General features: G+C 48.1%; 2 protein-coding genes across 7 annotated transcripts in view; one reads left to right on the top strand and one right to left on the bottom strand.

The window, feature by feature from the left end:
* Positions 1 to 26471, bottom strand: part of LOC102463552 (uncharacterized) — a 587148-nt gene that overhangs the window by 274053 nt on the left and 286624 nt on the right. The window lies entirely within an intron of this gene.
* Positions 4 to 24864, top strand: LOC102444032 (zinc finger protein 862-like). 2 transcript variants are annotated; one of them, XM_075907145.2, is made up of 10 exons: positions 4 to 131; positions 960 to 1046; positions 3391 to 3612; positions 5311 to 5333; positions 7976 to 8082; positions 8342 to 8374; positions 10844 to 10953; positions 11587 to 11713; positions 14052 to 14120; positions 16291 to 24864. In XM_075907145.2, the coding sequence occupies exons 1-10, from the start codon at positions 69 to 71 to the stop codon at positions 18447 to 18449; spliced, it is 3000 nt and encodes a 999-aa protein (XP_075763260.2). In that variant the 5' UTR covers positions 4 to 68; the 3' UTR covers positions 18450 to 24864. The 2 variants fall into 2 exon arrangements, with proteins under 2 accessions (XP_075763260.2, XP_075763261.2); XM_075907146.2 differs by having other exon boundaries at positions 3391 to 3435.

The raw sequence follows: 26471 nt of genomic DNA on the forward strand, positions 1-26471 counted from the left end.
CTGGGAGCCGCCTCTTCCTGTCCCCCCCTGCCCCAGCCGGGCAGCGTTTGCGTGTTTGCAGCGGAGCCATGGCCGGGGCCGGGAGCCCCGCGCGGGGGTGGTTCCAGCCCTGCAGCCCGAGGAGCAGCGCGGTGGGCCCGGGGGGCGCAGACTCGCGTGGGGGCGGGCAGGAGAGGGGCTGTCCGGCCGGGGTTGCGCGGGGCGAGGGGCCCGGGCTGGGTCCAGGAGCTGGGAGAGGGACAGCTGGGGGTCAGAGCTGGGCTGCAGGGTGGGGTGGGAGGGGCGGCTGAGTCTGGGGGGTGGGGGATGACTGGGACTTGGCGGGTCACAGCTGGGCTGCGAGGCTGGGGAAACATCTGGGGGCGGGGCAGGTGGAAGAAGATCGGCTGGGGGTCAGCCGGGTTGTGGGGCGGGGGATTGGCTGGGGCAGGAGGAGTCAGAGCCTGGCTACAGGGGGGCGGGGTGAGCGGCGTGGATTGGAGGTCAGAGCTGGGTTGCGGAGGGGGGCTGGAGGTCAGAGCCAAACTGGGAACAGAGAGGGGATTGGTTGGGACTGGGAATCATGGGGGCTACTGGGGCTTGGAGGGTGTTTGGGAGGGGGCAGAACTGGGATGGGGGGCTATTGGGGCCCTTTGGTTGGGGAAGGTCCATGTTCATATTTTCACTGATGTTAATTAAATGTGTGAGTGAGGGGCACAGGGGACATGGGGAGCTGGGGGGTTGGGATGCACCTTGTCACTTCTAGAGGGATCCTGTGTTTTCTTTGAGAAACCTGGTCCCCTTTTTACCAGCCCCTCTCAGAGCAGCCTCACTGAGGTTGAACTAGGGCTGGGAAAAAGACATCTAAGTGCATCCCAGGGACTTTGCTTGGGCATCTGCAGGGCAGGACATGCTCTGAAACCCAGCAGTTGTGAGGCCTTTTGCAGCAGCTTGTGACCCCTGTCCCCTGCTTCTTCCAGGAGGCACCGGGGGAGTGTCAGGCCCCTCTGCAAGCAGAGAGAGAAGCAGCCAGAGCCGAAATGCAGCGACAAAGCGAGGAGCTGCTGGTAGGTGCCTGGAGCCTCCTATCCCCCCAGGTTAGCCTACAGTGCCATGGTAAATGCAGGGCCCAGCCTGCAAGCTTCAGCCAAAAAACTGTCCCCACCGGCAAGGGTGTCATTTATGGACGACTGGAGGCAGCAGCCCCCCCTAAAGTTGGAACCCCTGGAATTCATATTTCAGGTCTGCGTAAAGCCCCGTGCCCTGACTCCAGAGCAGTTCTTAAATGCAAAAGTGTTAGAGCTGCTTGCAGCTTTGCCTTTGGGGCAGGGAGTTCGTTATAAAAAGAGGGAGGCAGGTGATTAAGAATAACAAAGGCTGGTTATTCAGGTAATTGAAGAATCCTTAGATCATCATGAAAACATTGCCAGGTACTCCCTTAAAAGGTAGGGAGGAAGAGTAGAAATTAGTGTTGTACTGCTGGGCTTTGCATTTGGATCACTGCTGTTACATTTATAAATGTTCTTCAAAAAGGAGTGAACAGGGACTAATCCAAAGCTGCCTGCAAAGGGTTACAAAGAGATCTTACAAAACTGGGTGATTGGGCAACACAAGGGCAGCTGGAATTCACTGTTGATAAGTGCAAAGTAATGCACATGGAAAAATATAATCCCTACTATATACAAAAATGATGGGGTCTAAAATAGCTGTTACCACTCAAGAAAGAGATCTTGAACTCGTGGATAGTTGCCTGAAAATATCTGTTCAATGTGCTGTGGCAGTCTAAAAAGTTTAACAGAAGATTGGGAATCATTAGGAAAGGAATAGATACTAAGAAGAAAAACCATTGCCTCTATATAAAGTCTTTGTATTCCCTCATCTTGAATACTGTATGTAGATCTGGTCACCCCATCTAAAAAAAGATACTGTATTTGGAAAAGGTACAGACAGGGCAACACAAATGATTAGGGGTAAGGAACAGCTTCCATATGAGGAGCAATTAACAAGATTTGGACTTTTCAGCATGGAAAATAAATGACTAAATGATGGTTGGGGGGAATATGTCAGAGGTTTAGAAAAATCATGAATGATGTGGAAAAATAAAATATGGAAATGTTGTTCATTCCTTCACTAACATAATACAAGAAATTGTCCCAATTAACTGTGTAGGTAGCAGATTTAAAACAAAATAAATGAGTGTTTCATAGTCAACCTGTGGAACTCCTTGCCAGGAGATGATGGAAAGGTCCAAACTATAACAGGGTTCCAGCAAGAACAAAATAAGTTCAAGGAGGATAGGTCCATTTATGTCCCTAGCCTCTGTTTGCCAGAAGGTGGGAATAGGCGACAAGGGATGGATCGTGACTATTGCCTCTTCTGTTTATTCCTTCTGAAGCACCTGGCATTGGCCACTATTGGAAGACAAGATACACAGCTAGAAGGACCATTGGTCTGACCCAGTTAGGGATGTGAGATATAATTTAATTTAATAGTCATGTAAGTGCACCCAGTCTTAGTGGTTACAAGATTATTTGATGGTTCTGGGGGCTGGACTGGCAGATAGTGTGCTCCCGGAGAACCCCCTGTCACCCTCTGTATCAGGCAGCAGCATGGGGTGACAGGCAGGAGCCAGTCCACAAGGGGACACTTCCCTCATGCTGCTGCCTCTGATACAGAGGCAGCTCTGTGAAGCCCGTGCTTGAGGAAAGCAGGGGGCGGGGTGGAGAGCATGTAGACATTTGGTTTAACCAATAAGTCCAGTCTTATAGGTTAATTGTTTAAATGACTACGCGCTAACATCCCTAGATCCAGTATGGCCATTCTGATGTTCTTATATAGAGCTGAAATGTATCTGCCCCCTTTCTGTAACCCAGTAAACTCCACTTTCCTTTCAGAGCTGAGATAGAGCCCAGGAGTTCTGACAGGGTCTGTCTCTCTCCACAGAGTTAGTAATAAAGTAAGAATATTTGAAGGCTAACCAGTGTCCGTTAAGTGACTTTCTGAAAGATACCAGAACATGTTAGTGTTAGAGCTGAGTGGGTCTAATATTTATTTAGTTTTCTTCTTTTTATATAGTAATTAGATACAGTGCTTCTGTCAGCAAACTGCTGTATTGTCTGCCCAAAAAAGTTTTCCAGTGCCTCAGTAGCCCCATGGATAGAGATGATGTGTGGGGGTGGGGAGGGCGAATGGGGTTGGTCATCATCCCCCCATGAGCGATCCCTCCCCCCACCTCCATGAGCGATGTACAGCTCACCCCTGCCCTGATCCATCCACCTTTTCTGGTGTAAATAAGCTTCCCAGCACCCCATGCCAGAGACCCCATGCTCTGGTAAATAACTCCCCCGCCTGCTGGAAGCTGCATTTATGGCTCTCCCCCGTTACTGACCCTCCCTCTCCTTGCTGTTGCAGAAATGGACAGAAGCTGAGCGGCAGAAACTCACCTGGGAGTGGAAGGTGCTGCGTGGGTTTCTGGAAGTGCAGGAGCAGCTGCTGCTGTTCCGGCTGGAAGAGCTGGAGCGAGCCATTGTCCAGAGGCGGGATGAGGGCGTCTGCAGACTGTTCTGGGAAACTTCCCTGCTCGGGGAGAGGGGAGGAGAGAAGGGGCAGCAGTTACTGACCCAGTCCCTGCAGGTCAGGTTGTTGTTGCAATGATCACATGCAGCGTTTCTAGGGGGGCTTTTCAGCCCTAGGCCCCACTAAGGATGTTGAGGCGGGTAATTGGGTCATCGTGTAGTCGATACAATTTGTATCGACAACACGATTAGTCGATAAGGGAAGGCACTCAGAAGGAGCTCCCCACGCTGCGGCTCTGCAGTTTAAATGTACAGGTGGGACCTCCCTGGTCCAGCACCCTCAACACTTGACCGGCCCCGGATGAGGGATTTTGCCAGACCAGGGAATGTCATTTCTGGGGCCCCTCTGCCACCGGCCCTCACTGCCAACCTCTCAGGCAGCTTCCCCCTGCCACTGGCCCCTCAACACAGGGCTTCCAGGCCCACCGGGGCAGCCCTGCTACCGCCAAGAACAGCCCCCCTGCTGCGCTCCCATCTCTGTGGGGCAGTCGCTCTGCTGGAGTCCAGCTGTGCCATCAGATGGCAACCCCACTTGGTTCCAGCTTTGTTGGGCAGCTCCACTGTCTCCCAACTCCTCCTACCCCCCCCCCCACACACACATCCCTTGCCCCCATGGTGTCACCACCAGGTGGCAGCACTGCTGCAGGCCTCCTGATTTCACTGCCACAAGGAGCTACTGGGCTCCAGCCCCACTGCAGGGCTCCTAGCCACCAGCCCTCCCTTGGACTCTCTGGTCCTGGAACATCCCTGGCCCAGAATGTTGCCAGACAAGAGAGTCCTGGTTAAGAGAGGTTTGACCTGTAGTAAGGGCCGGGTGCTCAGGCTCAGTCCCGGCTCGCATGGGGTCCCAGCAGAGCAGCCTCTGTTCACAGCGGCAGAGGCTGCTCCGGTGGCAGCCCCTGGCCCTCCCGCAATCCTGCCTCTGATAGAGGCAGCAGCACAGGAAGGGGTGGCTTTTAAGCTGGCTTTCCCCCAACACTCTCCTGCTTCCTCCTTTTCTCCCCCTTGCTGCTTCTGATAGAGAGGCAGCAAGTGGCGGGGGGGAGAATACGAGTAGTTGACTCAACCACCCACTAAGCCTAGGCTGATTGGGTAGTCGATTAATCGACTACTTTTTTCCATATCTAGACCCCACAGCATTTTACAAAGGCGGGGGTTGGAGCATTATCTCTATGGGATGAAGAGGGAAACCAAGGCAGAGCCCTGCTCGAGGTCACGCAGTGAGTCTGTGGCAGAGCCAGGGATGATCTTGGATGCTGCAAACCCGAGACCTTCTCTCCTCTCCTATAAATGTCTGCATTTGCACTGAGAGGGTGAAATTCCCTTCCCCAGTGCAGAGGCCCCGAGCCAGGCCTAAGACCTGGCTCGTCCCAGGCTAATGGGCTACCGAAGTCAGGGGATAATAAATCTACAGTCAGTATTCCCAGTTTCAGCTACAGAAATGGTACATGCACACAAACAGGATAATCCAATTCAGCAGATGAAGTATCTTGCATAAAGCGTATTCCAATTGTCTTATTAATGACAAATATGGATTGCCCCATCCCTGGGGACATTTCACTCTCAAGGCAGAGAAATATTTTCTTTCTGTAAGTGCCTGGGGCTGCAACTCTCCCTGGGGGTGAGGAGAGGGAGATGGCAGCCACTCTTTGAGCAAAACCCCCGGTGTTGGAAATTCCCTAAGTGCCAGAGAATCCCCTGCAGGTTCCCAGCCTGGGACAAGGCCTTTGACTGCCTCTTTTGTCTCCCTCTCTAGGGCACTGGCAGTGCTGGGGGCAGGTAAGTCCTGGTCTCTTTTCACTCCCCCTCATGGTGTGTTAGGTCGGGTAACTGCCCTGAATGTGCAGCTGCCCCTGCCCGTGCAGTGTGACACGCCGGCTCGGAGCCTGGGATCTGTCTCCCCTAGCGGCTGCCTCAGCACGGGGCAGGGCCTGGTCTTATCTGACAGCTAATGAGGTCTCATAGACTCATAGACTTTAAGGTCAGAAGGGACCATTATGATCATCTAGTCTGACCCCCTGCACAGTGCAGGCCACAGAATCTCAACCACCCCTCTTAGAATAATCCTCTCACCTATATCAAAGATATTGAAGCATTCAAATACTTTGAAGGACCCAACATGCAGAGAGTCCTTCAGCTGTAATCTGTGCCCAATGCTACAGAGGAAGGCGAAAAACCTCCAGGGTCTCTGCCAATCTACCCTGGAGGAAAATTCCTTCCCGACCCCAAATATGGCGATCAGCTAAACCCTGAGCATGTGGGCGAGACTCACCAGCCAGACACCCAGAAAGTTCCCTATAGCAACTCCTATCATCCCTCCATTGACCTATTTCCAACTGATAATGAATGGTCAATTAGTTACCAAGATCATGTTATTTCATCCAACCATCCCCTTATAGAATCATAGAACTGGAAGAGACCCCAGAAGGTCGTCAAGTCCAGCCCCCCGCTCTAGGCAGGACCAATCCCATCTAAATCAACCCGGCCAGGGCTTTGTCAAGCCGAGACTTAAATACCTCTAGGGATGGAGACTCCACTACTTCCCTAGGTAACCCATTCCAATGCTTCACTACCCTTCTAGTAAAATAGTTTTTCATACTATCCAATCTGGACCTCTCCCACCACAACTTGAGACCATTGCTCCTTGTTCTGCCATCTGTCACTACTGAGAACAGCCTCTCTCCATCCTCTTTGGAACCTCCCTTCAGGAAGTTGAAGGCTGCTATCAAATCCCCCCTCACTCTTCGCTTCTGCAGACTAAACAGACCCAAGTCCCTCAGCCTCTCCTCGTAGGTCATATGCTCCAGCCCCCTAATCATTTTGGTTGCCCTCCGCTGGACCCTCTCCAATGCTTCCGCATCGTTTTTGTAGTGGGGGGCCCAGAACTGGACACAGTACTCCAGATGTGGCCTCACCAAAGCCGAATAAAGGGGAATAATGACATCTCTGGATCTGCTGGCAATGCTCCTCTTAATGCATCCTAATATACCATTAGCCTTCTTGGCTACAAGGGCACACTGTTGACTCATATCTAGCTTCTCATCCACTGTAACCCCCAGGTCCTTTTCTGCAGAACTACAACTTAACTGGTTGGTCCCCAGCCTGTAACTATGCTTGGGATTCTTCCGTCCCAAGTGCAGGACTCTACACTTGTCTTTGTTGAATCTCATGAGATTTCTAGTGGCCCAATCCTCCAATTTGTCTAAGTCACTCTGGATCCTATCTCTGCCCTTAAGCGTATCTACCTCTCCCCCCAGCTTACTGTCATCTGCAAACTTGCTGAGGGTGCAATCTATCCCCTCATCCAGGTCATTAATAAAGATATTGAACAAAACCGGTCCTAGAACCGAACCTTGGGGCACTCCACTAGAAACCGACCGCCATCCTGACATTGAACCGTTGATCACTACCCGCTGGGCCCGGCCTTCTAACCATCTTTCTATCCATCTTACCGTCCATTTATCCAATCCACATTCCCTTAACTTGCTGGCAAGAATATTGTGGGAGACCGTATCAAAAGCCTTGCTAAAGTCAAGGTATATAACATCCACTGACTTTCCCATGTCCACCGAGCCAGTTACCTCATCATAGAAGCTAATCAGATTGGTCAGGCACGACTTGCCCTTTGTGAATCCATGCTGACTATTCCTGATCACTTTCCTCTCATCCAAGTGTCTCAAAATGGATTCCTTTAGGATCCCTTCCATGATTTTTCCGGGAACCGAGGTAAGACTGACTGGCCTATAGTTCCCTGGATCGTCCTTCTTCCCTTTTTTGAAGATGGGCACTACATTTGCCTTTTTCCAATCATCCGGGATTTCTCCCGATCTCCAGAATGTCTAGCCCATGGGCCGGACTTGGCCTCTCTGGCATATTTATGTGACTGCATCACATCTTCCGAGTATGCAGGCTCTCAGGTTTGACCCTTGTCTCCTCCCATTCCATGTAATCCCAATGTTGGTTCCTCTTGTTGCTGGAATATCCCAGTGCAGGAAGTGGCTCTGCTCCCCACAGAATCAGAGCGTCCCAGAAAAAGCTTCTGAACCCATCTCCATTTCTCGCCCCGTTTTTCCCCACATCCTATCTTTCTGGGCTCATAGTGAGCATAGGGCTGCAGGCAGTTGACTCACCTGAACCCTGACTAGTTTTCCCTCTAAACTGTGAGGCGGCCCAGCTTCACAGGTGATTAATCAGCCCCACCCAGTCAGAGGCTCAGGGCTCCCTGCAGGGAGCTTGCCTGACTGGGTGGGGCTGATTAATCACCAGTGAAGCTGGGCTGCCTCGCCCTTAGAGGGAACACTGGCTGGGATCATATCTGGAAACAAAGGTTAGATCCAGGTTTGCTGGAGACGGGATGTTGCTGGGACACAGGGATTGGGAATCAGGCCATTTCTTACCCCGTCTCCTTTCCCCCCCTGCAGGGAGGACGGAATTTTTCCAGAGCCGAGCTTTGTGGTGCTGGAGCAGAGACTCAGCGATTTCTCTCTGACAAGCGTCCGCCTGCAGGAGATGCTGCTGGCATTCAGAGGTGAATGGGAGTCTGGGGGCAGCATCTCCTCTGGCCCTGGGGCAGAGTCAGGGACTCTAGTGATGTCACTGACCCTGGGCACCATCTCACAGCCCTTGCGTAGCAAGTCAGGTGCCCTGTGGTGCTGGCTGTGGTGTTCATGTTATCGGCCTCAGGCTGCATCACATCTCGTAGCTAACAAAGTTACATGAATAACCCAAGGGGACCAATGAATGCGAGGGCCTGAATTCTCACCTCTCCTGTTCTCCTTTTCCCCTAGAGACACTGCAGTTGGAGCTGGGGAGCGACACAGGTACGTGTCTGTCTCTGACCTGGGGAGATTCCAGACCAAACGCAGTATTAGCCACAGGGCATCACGGCCTCCAGCCACCATGTGCGCCTGAGAGCTGAGTAAGACATGAAGCAGGGTGAGCCCTATCACAGATTCACTCTGTTGCCACGTCTGCTGGGCATTCAGAGCCAATCCTGACCTGGGGGCAAGGAACAACACCCTGAGAGGTGTGAAACAGGATGCGACGGGAATGAAATAGCCATGCTTTGAGGAGTCTGAAGATTTAGAGAGTGAGTCAAAATGAGCAGGTGTGGACAGTAGAGTCCCAGGGGTGGGATGGAAGTCCAGGCGAATCCTGTACGGACAGTGGCTGAGTAAAGGGGCTGGTCTACTGCATACAGACTGTCTATGGATGGTCATTTGGAATGAGGATCTGCTGTAGCCCGGGTTCATGTTTCTCACACTTTTCACATGGTGACCCCATTTTTGTTATTTTTTTCTTTGTCATCTCCTTGCATTTACTGTGAGATGAAACTAAAAAATGGATCAAGGCTGATCCTATACAACTTGCATAGGGTGTGTTCCAAGACTTGTTCTTGGGGGCTAAACGGGAAGGAAGCAGGGGAATAGTATTTTCTTGGCTTAGGATGCTAGTAATATTTCAGCATCTCACGGCCCATTGGGTGGCCTGTCATGGACCCCTTGGGGCTGCAACCCACTAGCTGAGAAACCCTGCGCTGGATCCTGTGTTAGGTTGCCTCCCTATTGGCTATGAATGGGAAGAGGGCGTTACATTGCACGTGCACCAAGTGAATGGCGCAGCTAGTGGCTGGAGCAGATAGAGAACAACCTTGGGAAATAATAATTTCAGTGTAACCCACATTCATAATCTTTTCCGTCGCTTGGAACCCCAGCTGTGAGATTCGATAGTGACCCTTTCCCTGCCATGTCTCCATTGCAGCCAGAGACACTGACACCTCACCAGCCGTCAGCAGAGACGGAGATGAGGCAGAGAGTGTGGATTCACAGTGGCACCCCTTCAGTAGAGTGAAGGCCTCCAGGAATAGAAAATAGCCAAGTCTCTGAGCCGGGGGGAGGAGAAAATAGTGAGGAGGAATACGCAGGGAAGATGGGTCACAAGCTCCCAAATGAGCTCAGATCCAGTTCCTGTCTCGGCACTAGACAGGTTGTGCCTGATCTAGGGATGTTAGCATATAGTCGTTTAAACGATTAACTAATAAGCCTGGGAATATCGGTTAAGCCAAACCACTACACGCAACCTCCCCGCTCTTGCTGCCTCTGATACAGAAGCAGCAAGGGGGGGGGGGCGGTGCCCATGGGAAGCAGACCTTTAAGCCAGCTCCCCAAGAGTGTCACTTCCCACAGAGCTGCCTGCCTCCCCTCTACTTTGTGCTGCTGCCTCTGTATTAGAGGCAGCAGTGGATGAGGAGGCAGGTGGGATGCTGGTACAGCCTCTGTCCACGGGGAGCTCAGGTCCTGCATGGATGGGGCGGCAGGCAGGAGCCAGTCTTGGAGGGGAGCTGATTTTTAAATCAGCAGTGTGGTGTGGCAGGGGGCTCCCCAGGAGTGGGGCTGGGAGGGCGCTGGCTGCCAGCCCTGCCCCCAGGAAGTATTTTAGTAACTGTAACTGCTAAAAAGTGTTGCAGCTACACGATTACTAAAATCCACGACATCTAACATCTCTAGCCTGGTCCTCGGCTCTGCATAGGTCTCCCTCTGCTAGGGGAAGGCGCTGTGCTCAGGAACCATGTCAGGTTTAAACAGTCTCATTGGCCTTATGCCTGGAGGAAGGGGAGCGGTCTGCACTGCACTGCTGTGCCAGAGCATTTTCATGCCCCCGCTCAATCCAAACCCCTACCCCTGCCCTGCCTCTTCTGACCCTGGTCCACCTCCCCACCACTTCTTTCCCCAAGTCCCTGCCTATATCCTTCTGCTCTGCCACTGCCATGCCTCTTCCTGCCCCTACTCCACCTCCTTACCTCCACTCTACCCCTTTCGCCAAGCCCCTGCCCTGTCCCTGCCTTTCACCCACTCTCCCGAGCAACCCCAGGAGCCGGCAGAGCCAGGTCAGTGGTTGCTGGCGGCACCAGGCCCCCTGCTAATCCCCCTGGATGCCCTGCACTCTGCTTCCCCCTGAAGTACCTTGCCATTACCCTGTCCCCATCCTATGGATGGGACAGCTCTGCGCAGGAGGGCAGTGGAGAAGCGAGTATCCGTGACCCTCATGGAACCTGCCCGGACTCTTTGGGTTTGTTCTTTTTTAGGATTTTGTTCGGATACTTGGTTACTGGGAAGGCTTAAAAATGCCCCTGTGGGCTTAGCCTTGGCTGGAGGGGACCACGTCCACACTGTAATAAAGGGGTCACGTGTTTCCCAGCGTGGCAAGATCGAGGGGGTGAGCCTGCAGGGAAAGGGCCTGGTGGAGTCCTGATGGGAAATTAACTCAAGCCTGTTCTGAAACCTCCACAGTCGCCCTTCTCGCCCCGCCAAGCTGCGGAACGACGTCCGTCTTTTACCCCAGCTCATTCCCTCCTGCCCTGGCACAGGGCAGAGAAATGGCTGCGGTGGAACCAGTTCAGGTAGGGATCATTGGGGAGGGGGGGCAGCAAATACACAGGGGGTGGGAAGGTCTGGGTCTGGTTCGGAAGGTGGGGCAGGGCAGGAAACACAGAGGGAGGAGAAAGGGAGGACGGGGTTTGGGAACGCCTCCTGGGCTCATTAATATGTGCTCTGGATTCTAGGAACAGACCCATGAGGTTTATTGGGGGAAATGCCCCAACTTGTGGAACAGGAAACAACCTGCCTTGGTGGGGCTGGAAAACTGGCCTGACTCCCAGTGCTGAAACCTGAACTGGCCGACCAGCGGCTGCCAGGAGATATGAAGGGGGACCCCCAGCACTGAGGCTCAGGGGAGCTTCCTCTCCAGCTGCCCCTCCACATCCAGCTCCTCACAGTGAGGAGGGTGTTGGGCTGCCTGCCATGGGGCTGCATCTCCTGTATCAGTCTCTGGCTAGTCGGAGTAGGATGGACCTGCTGGGAGAGACCAGGGCTCCGTCTTCATCCCCTCAACCGGGTACTTCCTGAGGGCTCTGAGCAGGGTGGGGGTGGGACTCGGTTCACTGTGAGCCACACGGAGCTTCCATTTTATTCAATCCTTTCCTGCACGAGTGGTGGGGCAGCAGGTGCTGAGTGTTGGGCTCTTGCCCTTTCAGGGGCTGGTGACCTTCGAGGAGGTGGCTGTGCATTTCACCGAAGAAGAGTGGGTTCTGCTGGACCCCGCTCAGAGAGCCCTCTACAGAGACGTCATGCAGGAGAACTACGAGAACGTGTCCTCGCTGGGTAAGGAGTCCTGTCCCTGCCATTCTTAGAAGGGGAAGTGACCATTTAAGGTCAACGTCCTCCTGCCCCAATGCAACCTTAACTCTGCCCTGTCTCTGCATCACCCCAATGTGCCAGTGACACACACTAGCGCTCTAACCTCCTCTGCTACAGGGAACTGAGCACAGGAGCAGTTATCACAATAGTCGGGCATCTCCTGTTTGCCAAGGTAAAACTGGGGCGTAGGTCCAGCATAATGAACAGAAGATTCCTGCCCCTCAGTCAAACAGAGCGCACTACACGCAAACCAGCTCTGACTTGCAAAATCATGCCACTCCCTTACCCTCGCCTTGAGGACTCTGAGTCACTGACTTGACTTGCCCCTCACTAGGTCTTGGGGACCATTAGTGTGTCTGCCATCAGCCTGCTGACAGTCCCATTGGCCAGAACGTGTGCACCATGTACTGTTACTGACACAGCCTACAACACTCAGCAATGGAATGGGGCAGACCAGGTCCCTGAGGGTTCAAATGCACCTCGCTTCATAACTCAGTTACAACCTCGTTCCAGCTAACCCTTCCGCCAGCCAATTACAGCTATGGCTGACCCAATACACGCAACTGGAGGGCATGCAGTTAAATGCTGGCGTTCCAAACTGTGGAACACACATAGTGGCATGTTCTTTTAGTCCTTTCTCCTCTCTGTTATAGTTTCATAGGTTTTTCTGGCCTCTTCTATAACACACAGGGTGGGGGCAGAGTTAAGGTTACATCACGGGATGATGTGTACTCTGTTTTCAGAGCTTTACATTTAGTCACCGTCCACTCTGGAAGGACATATGGCAGCACTGGGCGACCTTAACTCAGCTAAAGAAGTTAATGACCTGTGTCTACACTCCAGATTTTGCTTTTGTAATTCGGTGAAGGGTTCTTCACATGTGTAGCCATGAGACCGATGGTGCCTGAGGGAGATATGCTGCCAAATTTGAAAGAGCAGGCCAGGTGTGAATCTGCATGGGGCCATCAGAGCACTTCAAAACATTACTCTTAGCTCTGAAATTTTGGTAGCTGTTGGCTAAACTTCCAGGAGGATTTTCCTGCTGAAGACAAGAAAAATGCCATGTTCTTTGATAGCCATCATTGTTCAAGCACACACGGAAGTGCAGTGGCTATAGCAGGTTCTCTTGATCTAACCAATTAATTTGAGAGGAGGCTGCTGGAAACCTAGCATTTAACAGAGCCTGAGGGCGTGTCAACACAGAGTGGGGCCTCGAATCTGTCAACTCTGGGTTTGAAATGGGGGCACTACGTGGTCGGGGGGGGGGGGGGGGAGGAGGAACTTTTCCCCAGGGATCTACTCACTCTAGTCCCAGATAGAGCGCTTAACTGCATCCCAGAGTGTGATGAATTCAGAAGCTGGAAGCAGAGCCTTTGCAGCAGGGAGTGTGAATATAAACAGTGGGAGGTAATTTAGGTAACAAAAGACTTCTCGTTAAAGTAAACTAAGGCTCATGAGAAAATCCTAAAAGTATTTTCAAGGACTCCAGGCTAAAGATAGGAAATAAAGAGTAGGAAAAACTACTGAGACGAGAGAGAAGTAAACTGTGCTGTCCCCGGGGGTCTGTAGCAGAACCACTGCTTCATAAATGGTCTAGGGAAAAGGGTAAACAGTGAACTAGCAAAATTTGCAGATGATACAACATTTATTCAAAATTTATGCTTATGCAGAGTTACAAAAGAATTTCACACAACTGGGAGACCAAGCAACACCATGGCAGATGAAATTCAATGTTGATAAATGTTGATAAATGCCCAAGGCAAAATACAATCCCAAATATGCATACAAAATGATGGGAACTAAATTAGCTGAACCTATCAATAAAGATATCTTGGTGCCATTGTAAATAGTTGTCTGAAAATATCTGTTTCATGTCTAGTGGCAATCTAAAAAACCAACAGAACAGTGGGACTCATTAGTGAATGGATAGATAACACAGAAAATATCGTACCACCTCTATCTAAATCCAGGATACGCCCACATATTGAATACTGTGTTCTGCCTTGATCACACCATCTGGAAAAAAGATATATTGGATTTGGAAAAGGGACAGAGAAGGGCAACAGAAATTATGAGTACTGAGCACATTCCATGTGAGAAGTGGTTAAAAAGACAGGGACTTTTCAGTTTGGAAAAGACCTGATTAAGGAGGGGATATGACAAAGGCCAGCAAAATCATCAATAGTGAAGAAAAATTGATTACGGAGGTGTGATTTACTCCTTCAGATAACACAAGAGCAAAGAGTCACTCAATGAAATGGGTGGGCAGCAGATTTAAAACAAAAAAATTATTTCTTCGCAGTCTACCTGTGGAACTCTTTGCCTGAGGATATGAAGGCCAAGACGATAACAGGGTTCAAATCAGATCTAGGTAAGTTGATGAAGAAAGGTCCTTCAATGGCTATTAGCCACAGTAGGCAGAGATCCAACACCATGTTCTGCTGTATCCAGCACCTCTGTTTGACAGAAGCTGGGAATGGGTGACGGGATGAATCGATGAATGATTGCCTGTTGTGTGTGTTCCCTCTGAAGCACCTGGTATTGGTTACTGTTGGACGATAAGATACTGGTCTAGATGGACTCTTGGTCTGGCCCAGTGTGGCATTCGGATGTTCTTACTTAGAACCCAGATGAATCTGCCCCCCTACTGTAACCACCTACACCACCCCTGTAGGGGGTCCACTCCAAGAATTTGGCTCTTACTCTTCCATGATATTAATGGAGGAGGTACAGGGTCTGGGACGGAGATTGGGTGCAGAAGGGAGCTTGGGATAAAGAATTGGGGTGCAGGAGGAGGTGGGATCTGAGAGGGAGTTTGAATAAAGGAGGGGATTGTGACCTGGGGTAGGAGACTGTGGGTGTGCAGGGTCCAGGAGGGGTATGGATGCAGGGGAGGATTCTGACCCAGGGGAGGGGTTCAGGAGAGAGTGCAGGATCAGGGATTGTGACCTGGGTAGGAGTGTAGGAGGGGGGGCAGGGTATTGGGGGACAGGGTTTGGGAGGGGGACGGAGGCGCAGAGGATTAGGGGAAGGAGGGGCTGGGGTGCCAGATGCAGCCTCTGGCCAGCAGGCATTTATCTAGGCAGCACCCAGCAAGCAATCCATCATGTTCCTCAGCCAGACTCCCTGCCTTCCATGCGCCCACAGGCTGCTCAGAGCAGCCGATAGGGGCCATGTGGCTCTGAACGCTGTGAGCCTGGATAGGGAGAGGTGCTTTGTGTGCTGCCTATCCTGCAAATAGGCAGCTTCCATTGTCCAGGAAGTGGCCAAAGGAAGCGGCGAGGTTGTGCTGGGGACGGGGGCAGCATGCGAAGTCTCTCCCCCTGGGCTTGTAGCAGTCAGCTGCTCTGAGCAGCGTGTGGGGGAAGGACAGGCAGGGAGCCTGGCTAAGGCTCCCGTGGGCCTTATCTGGCCAGCGGGCTGCATTTTGCCCACCCCAGCATAGCCACGGGTGGCCTTTAGGTGTGTGTAAGGGAAAGTGGAGACCGGGCGTAGGTGGTGGGGTAGTGTAGTGAAGTGGGGGAGGTGCATACGGGAGCATGGGGCATGCAGGGCTGCAGTGGGGAGAAACACCTCTCCCTGCGGCCCTGGCAGCTGAGGAGGGAGGCCTCTCACAGTGAACCATGTTGCGTGATTTGTGTGCTTGCACTCATGGGAGATGATCGCAAAAGAGAGTGATTTGCCCAAGCGTCTGATTGTAGCAATGCTTGGTGGGGGTGGGGTGGGGGGGTCTTTCTGACTCTGAGCATTCTTCTCTCTGCGCGGGGGGGTGGTTGCAGATTTCCATGTGTGTGACTGTGGATCTTGTTTGTCCATCCCTGTGTGTTCAGATTAAAACAGTACTACCCTTACCTCTTTTTGTGTGCGCTGACTCTCCTTCTCCGTGCCCGGTCTCTCTCGAGCTCTCTGCTGTGGCTTTCTCTAGCTAGAGCAGACCTATTCAGTCTTGCCTCCATCTCGCAAGAATGGTCCCCTGCAGCAAAGCGATCACTGAATTATGCTGTGCAGGTCTGCATTCAAGCACCCAAATCTCCCTTGCCTATACTAAGCAGCCCAGTCTTCTCAGGCCACCCCTCGTAGCCCTTTTCCCAAAATAACCCTGCTGCGTTCTTTGTCAAGGAGCCCTGAAAACAGTTCCCGCTGTCTACAAATTCCCCTCTTGCTCTGGGATGGGGAGAAATCCTCCCCCCGCCCCCTTCAACCTTGGGGCTGCAGCAGGGCAAGGAGAGGTCTCTGCATTAATTACTCCTGTGTGCTTATGCTAACAAATCAAAACTCCTTCCTTTTGAGCTACTTCGCTACACAGTGCTAGGAATCACAGCTCACGTTATTTTAATTTGCCTAGATTTTGCAAACAAAAAGTGTTTAAAACCTATTAAGTAACATTGAATCCTACCCCTTTTGGCCCTCTCTTGAGCTCTGAGTCAGCCTTGGCAAAGGCAACAGGAGCAGCTGCGTTTTTCATATCCACTATATACATGCGCTCTGATTTTTTTTCCCTAAAAACAGGATACATGATCTCCTTCTCTTCCTTTTAACAGCCATCTGTACGCAAAGGCAAACAGGATTAGCCGGCAAACAGGCAAACCCTAAGAAGAAATGCTGCCTCACGTTCAAAGAAGAGTGGCTGGATGAAATAGTCGAAACAGAATCTCAGCAATTTAGAGGCAAGAGTCGTGTGCAGCTAAGGGAAATATTCCAGTACAGTGCCGATGTGGGCTTGATCTGCAAAATGTGTGCTAATGCTAGAATCTCCAGCGACTTCTCTACGGGCAAGAAATGGGAAAATGGATGGAAGTTGGACTACATGAAGAGGCATTTATCTAGCAGAGGTCACGAATCTGCTGTACATATTCTTAGAGGTGCAAATTCTCACCTACCGAGACTTGACATGCAATGTATTCCATTAGAAACCACTAATAACAGAAAGAAGAAACTGGAACTGATGGAGAGGCAACGTGCAAAGCCAGAAGAAATAAAAATTCTCATAGACAATGTTCTGCTTGCAATACATATGAATGGCTCCATGAACTGTGTGCAAAGTATAAACGACCACATGGCAAAGTATCTGCCTCTTCCAGCGAGTTGGCGTAGCAAAAACTATGCTTTCAAGTTTCTGGAGTCCATCAACAGTGTTGTCCACGCAGAAATCATGTCACAGCTTCGCCTCTCATCTTACCACACGCTCATTATTGATGAAAGTGCAGATATTTGTGTTAACAAGGTGCTGATAATTTACTTTAAGTTCAGAGATGCAGCATCTGCAGCTTATAAAACCGTGTTTGGTGGCATTATAAAATTATCCGCTTGTAATGCGCAAGCTATTACAGCGGCTATCAAAGATTTCTACACACTGAATAAGCTGGATTTGATGAAAATGGTCATGTTCACATCAGATGGTGCTTCTGTCCTGCTGGGGGGAAACAATGGAGTTGCCACACAACTCAAGCAGTATGTTCCGCACTTAATAGAGCAGCACTGTGTGGCCCATCGAGAAGACTTGGGGTTAGTTGAGGCATGGAACCAAGTACCGATGATGAGAACGATAGAGACACTTTTGAAGACCATTTACACCGTCTTCTGCCGATCCTCAGACGGACGGGGCCAATTTGAGGAAATGGTAAATGTCACCGAAAATGAGACTGTATCATTTAAACCTCTCAATGAAGTGAGGTGGCTTTCTCGACATTTCACGGTAAGCGCTCTCATGCGCAATTATGAGACCCTTCTCAGGTACTTTGAACGGGAACTCTCAGAAAATAATGACCCAATAGCAAAGTACTGCCTGAATAAGCTCTCTGACACCAATTACCGTATCACGCTAATGGCATTAAATGATGTCTTACACGAATTAGCAGAGCTGACCAAATGCTTTCAGAAGAGCTCCTTAACAACTGTTGAAGCTGTGCACTTAGCAAGGGACCAGATTCGAAAGATGAGAGGGCAGTATCTCGGAGAAACAGTCTTTTGGAGCAACAGTGTAAAACACCTCATTGGCTCACGCACAAGAGGTGAACAATTTAGCGGTGAAACTATTCTGAATTTCGTGTCCCTACTGTGTGATCATCTCAATAAAAGGTTCCCGGAAAAAGAACTAAATGAATGGGCAGCTTTTGACTTTGCTTCACTTTCCTCCCAGCAAAACAGTCATGAATTTGGCAGTGAAAACATTGTCAAGCTAGTTGACAAATACCGAAAAATTTTGGACCTTAGTCGAGTGACGTTGTCTGCTGAAAACACCATGGAGGAGGAGGAGGAGGAAGAGGAGTTCATTGTGAACCAGTACAAAGATTACAAACGGATAATTTCAGAGAAACATGAGGCAAAGCTGCTGACAAATTTCCAGGAAATGGTGTCTTTCAGTCTACAAAATGCAGAACACTACAGCATCATTTCACAACTGGTGGATATATGTGCAACCTTCCAAGCATCCAGTGCTGATTGTGAGCGTGGCTTCAGTCTTATGAATAATATCAAAACTAAAATGCGGAGCAGATTGAAAGAAGCTCACCTGGATATGTTAATGAGGATAAAATTTCACACTGCAAATGCAGGAGAAATAAACCTTGATACTGTCTATAATCATTGGAAGAGTGGTAGAGACAGAAGAGAAAAGGTTCGTGACCAGCGGCGGGTATCTGTCCCAACATCTAGCCTGCCAACTACCAGCTCGAGGTCTCATTCCAGTGACAGTGATTAGTGGTCTAATCACAAAAATACATTAATTTATTTCATGTGTCAAAACAAAAGAACATTGAATTTTATGTCACAACTTACAAGAATCTATTGCAATATGGAAAGACACTTACATAAAAAACGTTTTTCATGGTTCACACCAAGAGATACAGTCTTTAATTTCAAGCATAAAGAAAGCGTATCAATTGTTTTATTTTATGCAACAGTACTAATGATAAAATATTTTCTTTCTTATGTCAAGAAAATGGATAGCTTTGTTTTATGCCCCAAAGAAATAAAGATCTGTAAGATTCTAAAAGATCCCAGAGGGGTTTCCCTAGGGATTTTATTTGGGAACTCTATTCTAGTAAGACTTTATTAGCTGTTTTGGTTTTTATTATTGATTTTAGTAACATCTTAAGCAGTGTATCTTGTAAGATTCTAAAAGGTTACTGAAAACTTGGTAGTGTTAATTTTCTTCTTAATTTGACTCCTGTGGCACCTCCAAGACTAACAGGTATACTAACCAAGTATATACTAGAATGAATTTTGTTCTATGCACTAGTATATTTATGACTGCTTCTGTAATTTCCACTTCATGCATTTGACAAAGTGGGTTTTTGCCCAAATAGATGTTAGTCTTTACAGTGCCACAGGACTCTTTGTTGTTTTTTGCAGATGCAGGCTAACATGGCTACCCCTCTGATACATTTTTTTTAATTTGATTTCCTATTAAATCAACATTTTAAGCAGTGCATCTTGTTAATTATCCCTTGTTATATTCTTTCTTCCATGCCTATGGTAACTTTTTAAAAAATATATGTTTCTACTGGTGGCACACATCCTCACATTATCTGGTTGTGGTGCTTCACATAACAAAATTCCTTCTGCATGTGGATAGAAAAAATCAGAGGGGACATTGTGGGTGACCCTAGTTTAAGAATTTTTGAATCCAGGCTGAATACCAAGGCTCCAGCATCCATTCAGCGGTTTGAAAATCTGAGTCCAATCAACAGTCTCTCAGCCTGCCTCTGTCTTCCATTTGCCATCAATCCTTCTTTTTTTGATACTGCTCCTAGTTGTTGGCCCGCTCTGAAATACCAACCATCAGTTCATTGTGTAAATGCTTCCTTTTCGACTGGTCCCTGACACTGGAGTGTTCACGGATTGCGAAGGTATAACAGGCAGTGCAGGTGGAGATGCCTACAAGAAGATATAAAATAATGTTGTTGCTTCAGTGATTCAAAACTGAGTGCGTGCATATGCCCTGGGAAAAAAATCCTCTCGAAGAATAGGGTATTTAGTAAAATTGAATTTCAGTATATAGTGAGAGGAATGCCTCAGGCCCCAGGAGCTCCATAGACACAGCTGGGTTAATAGCAGTGAAAAGGGTGCAAAGAGAATAATAACATGAAAAATCAAACTTTTGCTGAAAATTACAGAACTCCTTGGGCTCTAGAGTCAGCCATGACTTACTGCTAATGTTCCTTCTTTTTTTCATGCAGTTGCAGAATGAATTTTGTATATGCACCAAATTGTGAGGTGATTTGCACCACCAGAAGAAACAAATAAATATCAAAAAACCTAGATATGATATATATTAAGTTACCATAGGGATAACTGATAATCCTTTGTCTTTTACTTCCCTGTGCGGTTTTATTTGGGGACTTTATTATAGTAAGGCTTTATTAGTGGTTTTGGTTTTTATTGTTTGCTATTTTAATTTATTTTTTTCTTCGGCCTGTTAGTTTTTGCTTATTATTATGCACCTGCTTTTTCATTGCCACAATGGGTGGCCCCTGAGTTAGGGTGGTGGCACAGAAGATATTTGTTTTTACCTTCAGGCTGGATAAATACCTTTTTGTTACTAGGGGGCTGTGCCCCCTGCTTGCTATACTTGCCAACCCCCGTCTCTCTGTGGGTAGGTGTCTGGCCAGGGAGAGGGTTTAGGAGCAGACTTGGAGGCAGGGTGTCTGACCAGGGGAAGGGTGCAGGAGCAGGCTGAGGGCAGGGTATCTAGCTGGGGGGAGGGGGCAAGTGCGGGCTGGGGGCGCAGGGTCTTGTTGGAGGGTGTGTGTGAGGGTGCAGGGTCTTGGCAGAGAGGGTGTGTGCGGGGCTGGGAGTGCAGGGTCTCAGCAGGGTTGTGAGTGAAGGGGCTGGAGGTGCAGGGTCTCAGTTTGGGGGAGTCTGAGTTGAGCGGGCTGGGGGTGCAGAGTCTGTATGGGGAGGATGTGTGAGGAAGCTGGGGGGGTGTGGTCTTGGTGGGCTGGACCAAGGCCGCGCCGCCCCCGCCTCCGCAGCCACCAGGGAGAGCCTGGCTGCCAGGCTGAGGCTATGGCACGGCAGCCCCAGCCCTTGTCCCCCCGCCGGCCACCGGGGAGGGCCAGCTCTCCCCCTGGCCACCAGGGAAGGTGGAGGCTGCAGCTGCCCCGGCTCTCCCCCCAACAGAGAAGGGCTGAGTACATGATGTGGCAGCCCCAGCTCTTCACCTGGCTGCCGGGGAGGAGCAAGCTGGGGCCGCAGTGCAGCAGCCCAGCTCTCTACCAGGCAGGGTTGGGCTGGGAGTGGTGGGGCTTGGCTCCCGGGGCAGGTCCTCAGGCAGAAGGGACAGGGCTGGAGTTTCCCTTCCCCAGCTGGGCTTTCACCACCCATGCCATCCAGCCTGGGGACACCGGTGACGTGATGGTGTCATTCGGTCATCCTGCAGGACATTTTTTTTTAGAGAGAGAGTTTTGCCATTAATGAATTTAATTACTATTTTTACAGAGTGCAGTAATGCTCAAATGCCAGTCAAGATTTCAAAAACCAGCACTATTCTTGTATACAAAATCAATTAAGTGTTTTACATTATTTTTATCAGTCTTATTTAGATTTTTTTGTCTTAACTTGACCAGACTTAGACAAGCCTAAGCTCTGAATTCCAGTAATGGAATACGTTTGTAAATTGACCTGCAGACTACTTCACGAGGAAGTTACAGGTTCCATCCTTGCTCCTTCTCTGTTCCACAACAAACCGATTTCTCCCAGTTGTCCCCTTCTCTCCACCGCTCCTGGTCGGCTTGCCATATCTCTTGCCCAGAGATTTTAGAACCCAAAGCAGTGGTATCTTGAACGGGTTTTTTTAAAGGAGGTGTTCGAAATAACTTAATGGGGACACCAGCTTTTTGCTTGATAAATGATTGGCACAAACAAGAGTGGTTTCACCTAAAAGTATTTTATTTGGTGTTAAGCACACACACATCCTTGTAGCGGTAGGTTTAAAGCAGTGGTCCAGGGCCACTGATCCACAGAAAAATCAGTCATGGGTCACACAAGTGAGAAGCAAAAACAAAACAAAAACCCCAAACCCCTACTGATGTGGCCCCCGACTGAGAAGCAGAAAGGCACTCCCCACATTCCCCTCACACACCAGACCCTAGAGGGACCCAACATGGTAGATTTTGTGTGCTCCAGCCCCATGGTGTGGGGGAGAGCTGGAGTGCCAGGGCCGGATCCCCAGTGCAGGGTGGGGGGCGGGCCCTGAGCCTTGGGGGCCAGATCCAGGCAAGCATGCAGCCCCGGGCCTTAGGTTCCCAGCTCTGGTTTAGAGCACTTAAAACATGTTTATCAAAGTTATAAGGAGCTTAGAGGAATTAACAATGAGACTTTCAAGGGTTCTCCTTGCATCTGGCAGCTGGGAAGTTTAGATGTTAGACTTGCCCAAAAAATAGTTTTCTTGGATTTCTTTAAGGAGATTTTTTTTTAAGTTATTGATAACTTGAACAAAGCACATAACGTATAGTAACTTTTAGTGGGTTACCACAGCAAACCCTGATTGCCATTTAAAAAATAGCAAATTCTTTACGCTTTTTTTGTTCTAACACTAACATGTATATGTTAGAAGCACTTAAAATCAAGTTTTGATATTTAAACCTTATTATTATTATTATTATTATTATTAAACTGTAACTTTCTTTAAATTGTAATTACCAGAAATGCAAACATGCATCTGCACAGCTTTTAAGGCCTAAGATTATTTTTAGTTATCTGGTGTTTGGTTTGTAGCTAGCTATGGCTGAACACACAAAATGGCTGACTGCAGCACTGCTGCATTTTGGGGAACATACAGGAATGTTAAATGTTGGGTTACAACAGGCACGGCCTCAACTAGCTCCATCAAAGCAAATGTATCTGGGCCTCATCTTCTCTAGGATTTTCCATTACTACAAGGATAGTTGTAAAACCACTCAGGAGAGATTCCCATGCCACTCAGCTGATTAGCAGAGTGCCCACAACTAGTTTTGTGTTTCTCCTGGTGGTGCACATTTGCACATGCCTCGGTGCACATAAAATTATTCCCCATGTGGATGGGAAAAAATCCACACATGGATGGAAAAGAGAAGCAGGAACATTAGATATAGCCCACATATAGTTGCTGGGATTTACTCATAACCTCATCTACACTCCATCAGTCAAAACAAGCATGGAGCATCTCCTTTCTACTGTTCCTCCCACAGCAAGGAGTTTCCATCAGTCACCAAGTTCCCCTTTGTGCACAAGTTCCCTCATGCTCACTTGCATTCACATTGCCAGGAGTTGTGTTGAACAGCTGTTATTTTTGTGCCATTTTTTCATTTAAAATATATTTTATTACCACAGTTTCTGTGACACCCAAAGACAATGGGGTATGTTGGAGACATTCCCTCCTTTCCCGTCATCTCAGAATTGCCGCCACCTGTCTGAGCTGTGTAGAATTTATCTTCATATTCTATTCCTCCACATTCCTTAGTTTCCCATTCTGAGCTCTCGGTGCTTAGGAATTATGGTTTCATTTCTTCGATCTTCCACTAGACTCATTAGATCGGAAGTGAAAGTGTCTCAGACCTGGAGGGAGAACTTGTAATGGGTCTAAAATCTTGTGATCATTCTTTGCTTAAAACCCCTTTTTTTATCTATTGGTAAAACCGCTTCTTGTCTTTTTCCTTTTGAATTGGGATTGTTTGTAGATGGGAAGGTTGGCTGGGGGTTTTTCCCCCATTCTGATGATGCAAAAACTTTATAAATAAAATGCACAGAAATTATGAGGCAGCATGGAGTGAAGCCGGAATAGTATATATTTTGGAGAGTTTGCCTGTCTGATTGAGAACTTTTAAACTGTAAGAAGTAGGAACACTAAATTCAATATACATCTTCCACTTCTCATAACTCAAAGCAACGTAAGGGTTTGGTTGGACCATAAAAACAGTATGTGCTTTGAATGGGATTACTTCTCATAAAACTAAAGAGAAAAGAGGCAGAATCACTAAATCAAGTTAAATCCTCAAAATTTACATAACTGAGTGAATGATGAAAGAGATTGAACCACAATGAGCCAGAAAAACCGGATCAACCTGGAATCAGATTGCTTCTCAATAAACCTTACAGAAACAGAGAAATTTGGAGTAGTGCTCTGTTTTGGCACAGCTAAACTGAATCCAAATTGACTATAGCTCTTTTTATTAAAACATAGCAAATGATAAGGATTATAGGGATGAAGAAAAAATACATTAAGGAATTCCCATTTTTAAAAATTTACTTTAAAAAGACATATTTTAACAATTCCTTTTTTAAGAAATCCAAAACAAAAATTAACTTCATAAAAATGACACTGTGTTTTTGAAAAATACAATCATTTAAATAAAGCATGTACATTTTTCTTTTATTTTTAAAAAATCGCTTGATTTAAGGACTCAAGCAACACTGGGTAAATCTGCTAGTTTTGTATATAACTGTGATATTGCATATAATGCATGCCATGTGAGGTCTCAGGGGAAATGCTATGATCAGGTGAAGGTCACTGTTCCATCTACATATGCATATGAAGTTATGCGAATGTGTTTTATGGTTGTCTCTAACATATGCTGTAGGTCTAAGCAACCAACTACTAGCTCTCCCAAGACAAGAGAGATTACCAATACCCAGGCGGTGCTATTGAACCGACATCACCACCCATTGTCCAACAAGGGAGCTACCATTCAATGACTCACCTGCATGAGACCACTCTTGGGGAATTCCTCAACCTTACTGGGGGGATTCAGCCATTCTCACCAGACATGCCTGAACTTGTGTTCTCCAATCACATGGACTGAGAATATAAGAGAGACCACAGGGGCTCCATGCTTGGCCTTTCTCCTGCCCCCCACCTGTGCTGCAAGCAACAACACTCACAACAAGACTGATGACTCCAACAGATAAGACTGGCCCAGATTTCAAGGGTGAAATCTATAAACTAGAAACTGTAATATCCAGTGGTGTGAGAAAAACTGTTTAATCTAGTTGTTGCCCTGTTTAATAGGGTTGAGAGTTAGATGCATGCTTATTTTATTTCTTTTGGTAACTAAGTCTGTTTATCGTTAATAGTCAGTTAAAATGTATATTTTGTAGTCCAATAAACTCGTATGACTGTGTATCTTTACCAGTAAGTTTGCCTGAAGTGTTTGGCATGTTTGCTCTGGAGTTTTACAAAGGCAAAAAAATCTGTTCACTTTCCTTTGATGAAGTGGTGAACCAATTAATACATTTGCACTGCTCATTGAGTAGTGCAAGATGGGATATTCCTGAGGTACAGTGCTAGGAGCTAAGGGGGCTCACAGGTGCCCTTTCTCTGTGTAATTCATGAGTATGTGATGAGAGTATGTGATGGTGCTAAGTGATAACAGGGCCCAGAGGGGTTTGCCGCCTGTCACTAACAAAAAGCATTGTGAGATGCAATAATAATACAAAGGCATCAATATTTTCAAATGGATGCTGAGGGACAGTAGATGGGGAAACTCTTGGTATGAACCCCCACTGAGGCAACAAAATTCTTCTCTTAGGTAGAGGTCAGAGTTCAGAATCCAGGTTCAGTAATGAGAAAAAGGCCTCAGAATAGGACATTTCCCACAGGAGTTAGAGGATCATAAAAAATAGGGAAGACGGGTCAGCCCCAATGTTCCCCCTAATCTTTTCCATCCATGTGCAGAATAAATGTATGCGCATTCAGACATGGGTGAATGTGCACCCACCAGTAGAAATAAAAAACTTAGCGGTGGACAATCTACTGATCAGCTGGGCTGCATTGGGATTTCTCCTGAGCAGCTGCAATAGCATGCATCTTACAGGGAACTTACTGTAAGTTCCTATTCATGCTTACTGGTCAACACCACCATGTCACTGATGGACACTTGACAAACTTAACTAGACTAAGTGATGGGTGGAAAGGTGTGGGGGAGGACAGGGGAAGGGATGTAATGCCATTCAACCTTTACAACAGTGCACATAGTTTTCCACACAAAATAAAAATAACAATAATCTAGCTACCTGGAAGGAAGGGAGAAAAATGCTCACAACATTGGTGGATCATGACTAGTACTTTGTCCCACTAATCATTTCATATTGTTCCAACATATTTAAAACAGGAGAAAAAATTCTGGTACATGTCCTTCTTTCACATTAGCTCATAATGATAGTTTTATTTAGAAGTTAAGTATCAGAGGGGTAGCCGTGTTAGTCTGAATCTTCAAAAGCGGCGAGGAGTCCTGTGGCACCTTATAGACTAGCAGAAGTGTTGGAGTATAAGCTTTCCTGGTCATGCATGCATCTGACAAAGTGGGTCTTTGACCATGAAAGCTTATGCTCCAACACTTCTGTTAGTCTATAAGGTGCCACAGGACTCCTCGCTGCTTATTTAGAAGTTAGTGATTCATGCATAATAGAGGAATAATGATCCCTTCTCTAACTGTAATTTCCCTACCCCCCCTTTTTTTTTTGTAATAAGGTAATCAGTTACAAATACATGTCAGTTTTCTTTTAAGTTCTATTTCCACTAAATGATCCCTGTGTAAATGTGGATTACCCCCGCATAGGAGCCTTCCCCATCTGAAAATTCATTTTTGTCCAATGCTTCTGTTGTAAGTGTTGGTGGAAGGGGCTCATGCTATGATGGAAGATATATGTTACGAATAGGGCCCTATCAAATTCATCACCATAAAAAACATGACAGACAGTGAAATCAGGCCTTGTGCGTTGGGATTCCTGTCATCAGGAGTGT

The sequence above is a fragment of the Pelodiscus sinensis genome, chromosome 22 (assembly GCF_052426305.1).
Source record: "Pelodiscus sinensis isolate ZL-2025 chromosome 22, ASM5242630v1, whole genome shotgun sequence".
Classification (NCBI taxonomy): domain Eukaryota; kingdom Metazoa; phylum Chordata; order Testudines; family Trionychidae; genus Pelodiscus; species Pelodiscus sinensis.

Excerpts from the sequence above, each read along its gene's own strand:
- LOC102444032 (XM_075907145.2), top strand. The coding sequence starts at position 69 with ATGGCCGGGGCCGGGAGCCCCGCGCGGGGGTGGTTCCAGCCCTGCAGC. Across the intron at positions 10,954-11,586 it reads CTGCGGTGGAACCAGTTCAG|GGGCTGGTGACCTTCGAGGA; the intron begins GTAGGGATCATT and ends TTGCCCTTTCAG. Across the intron at positions 14,121-16,290 it reads AGGGTTCAAATCAGATCTAG|CCATCTGTACGCAAAGGCAA; the intron begins GTAAGTTGATGA and ends TCCTTTTAACAG.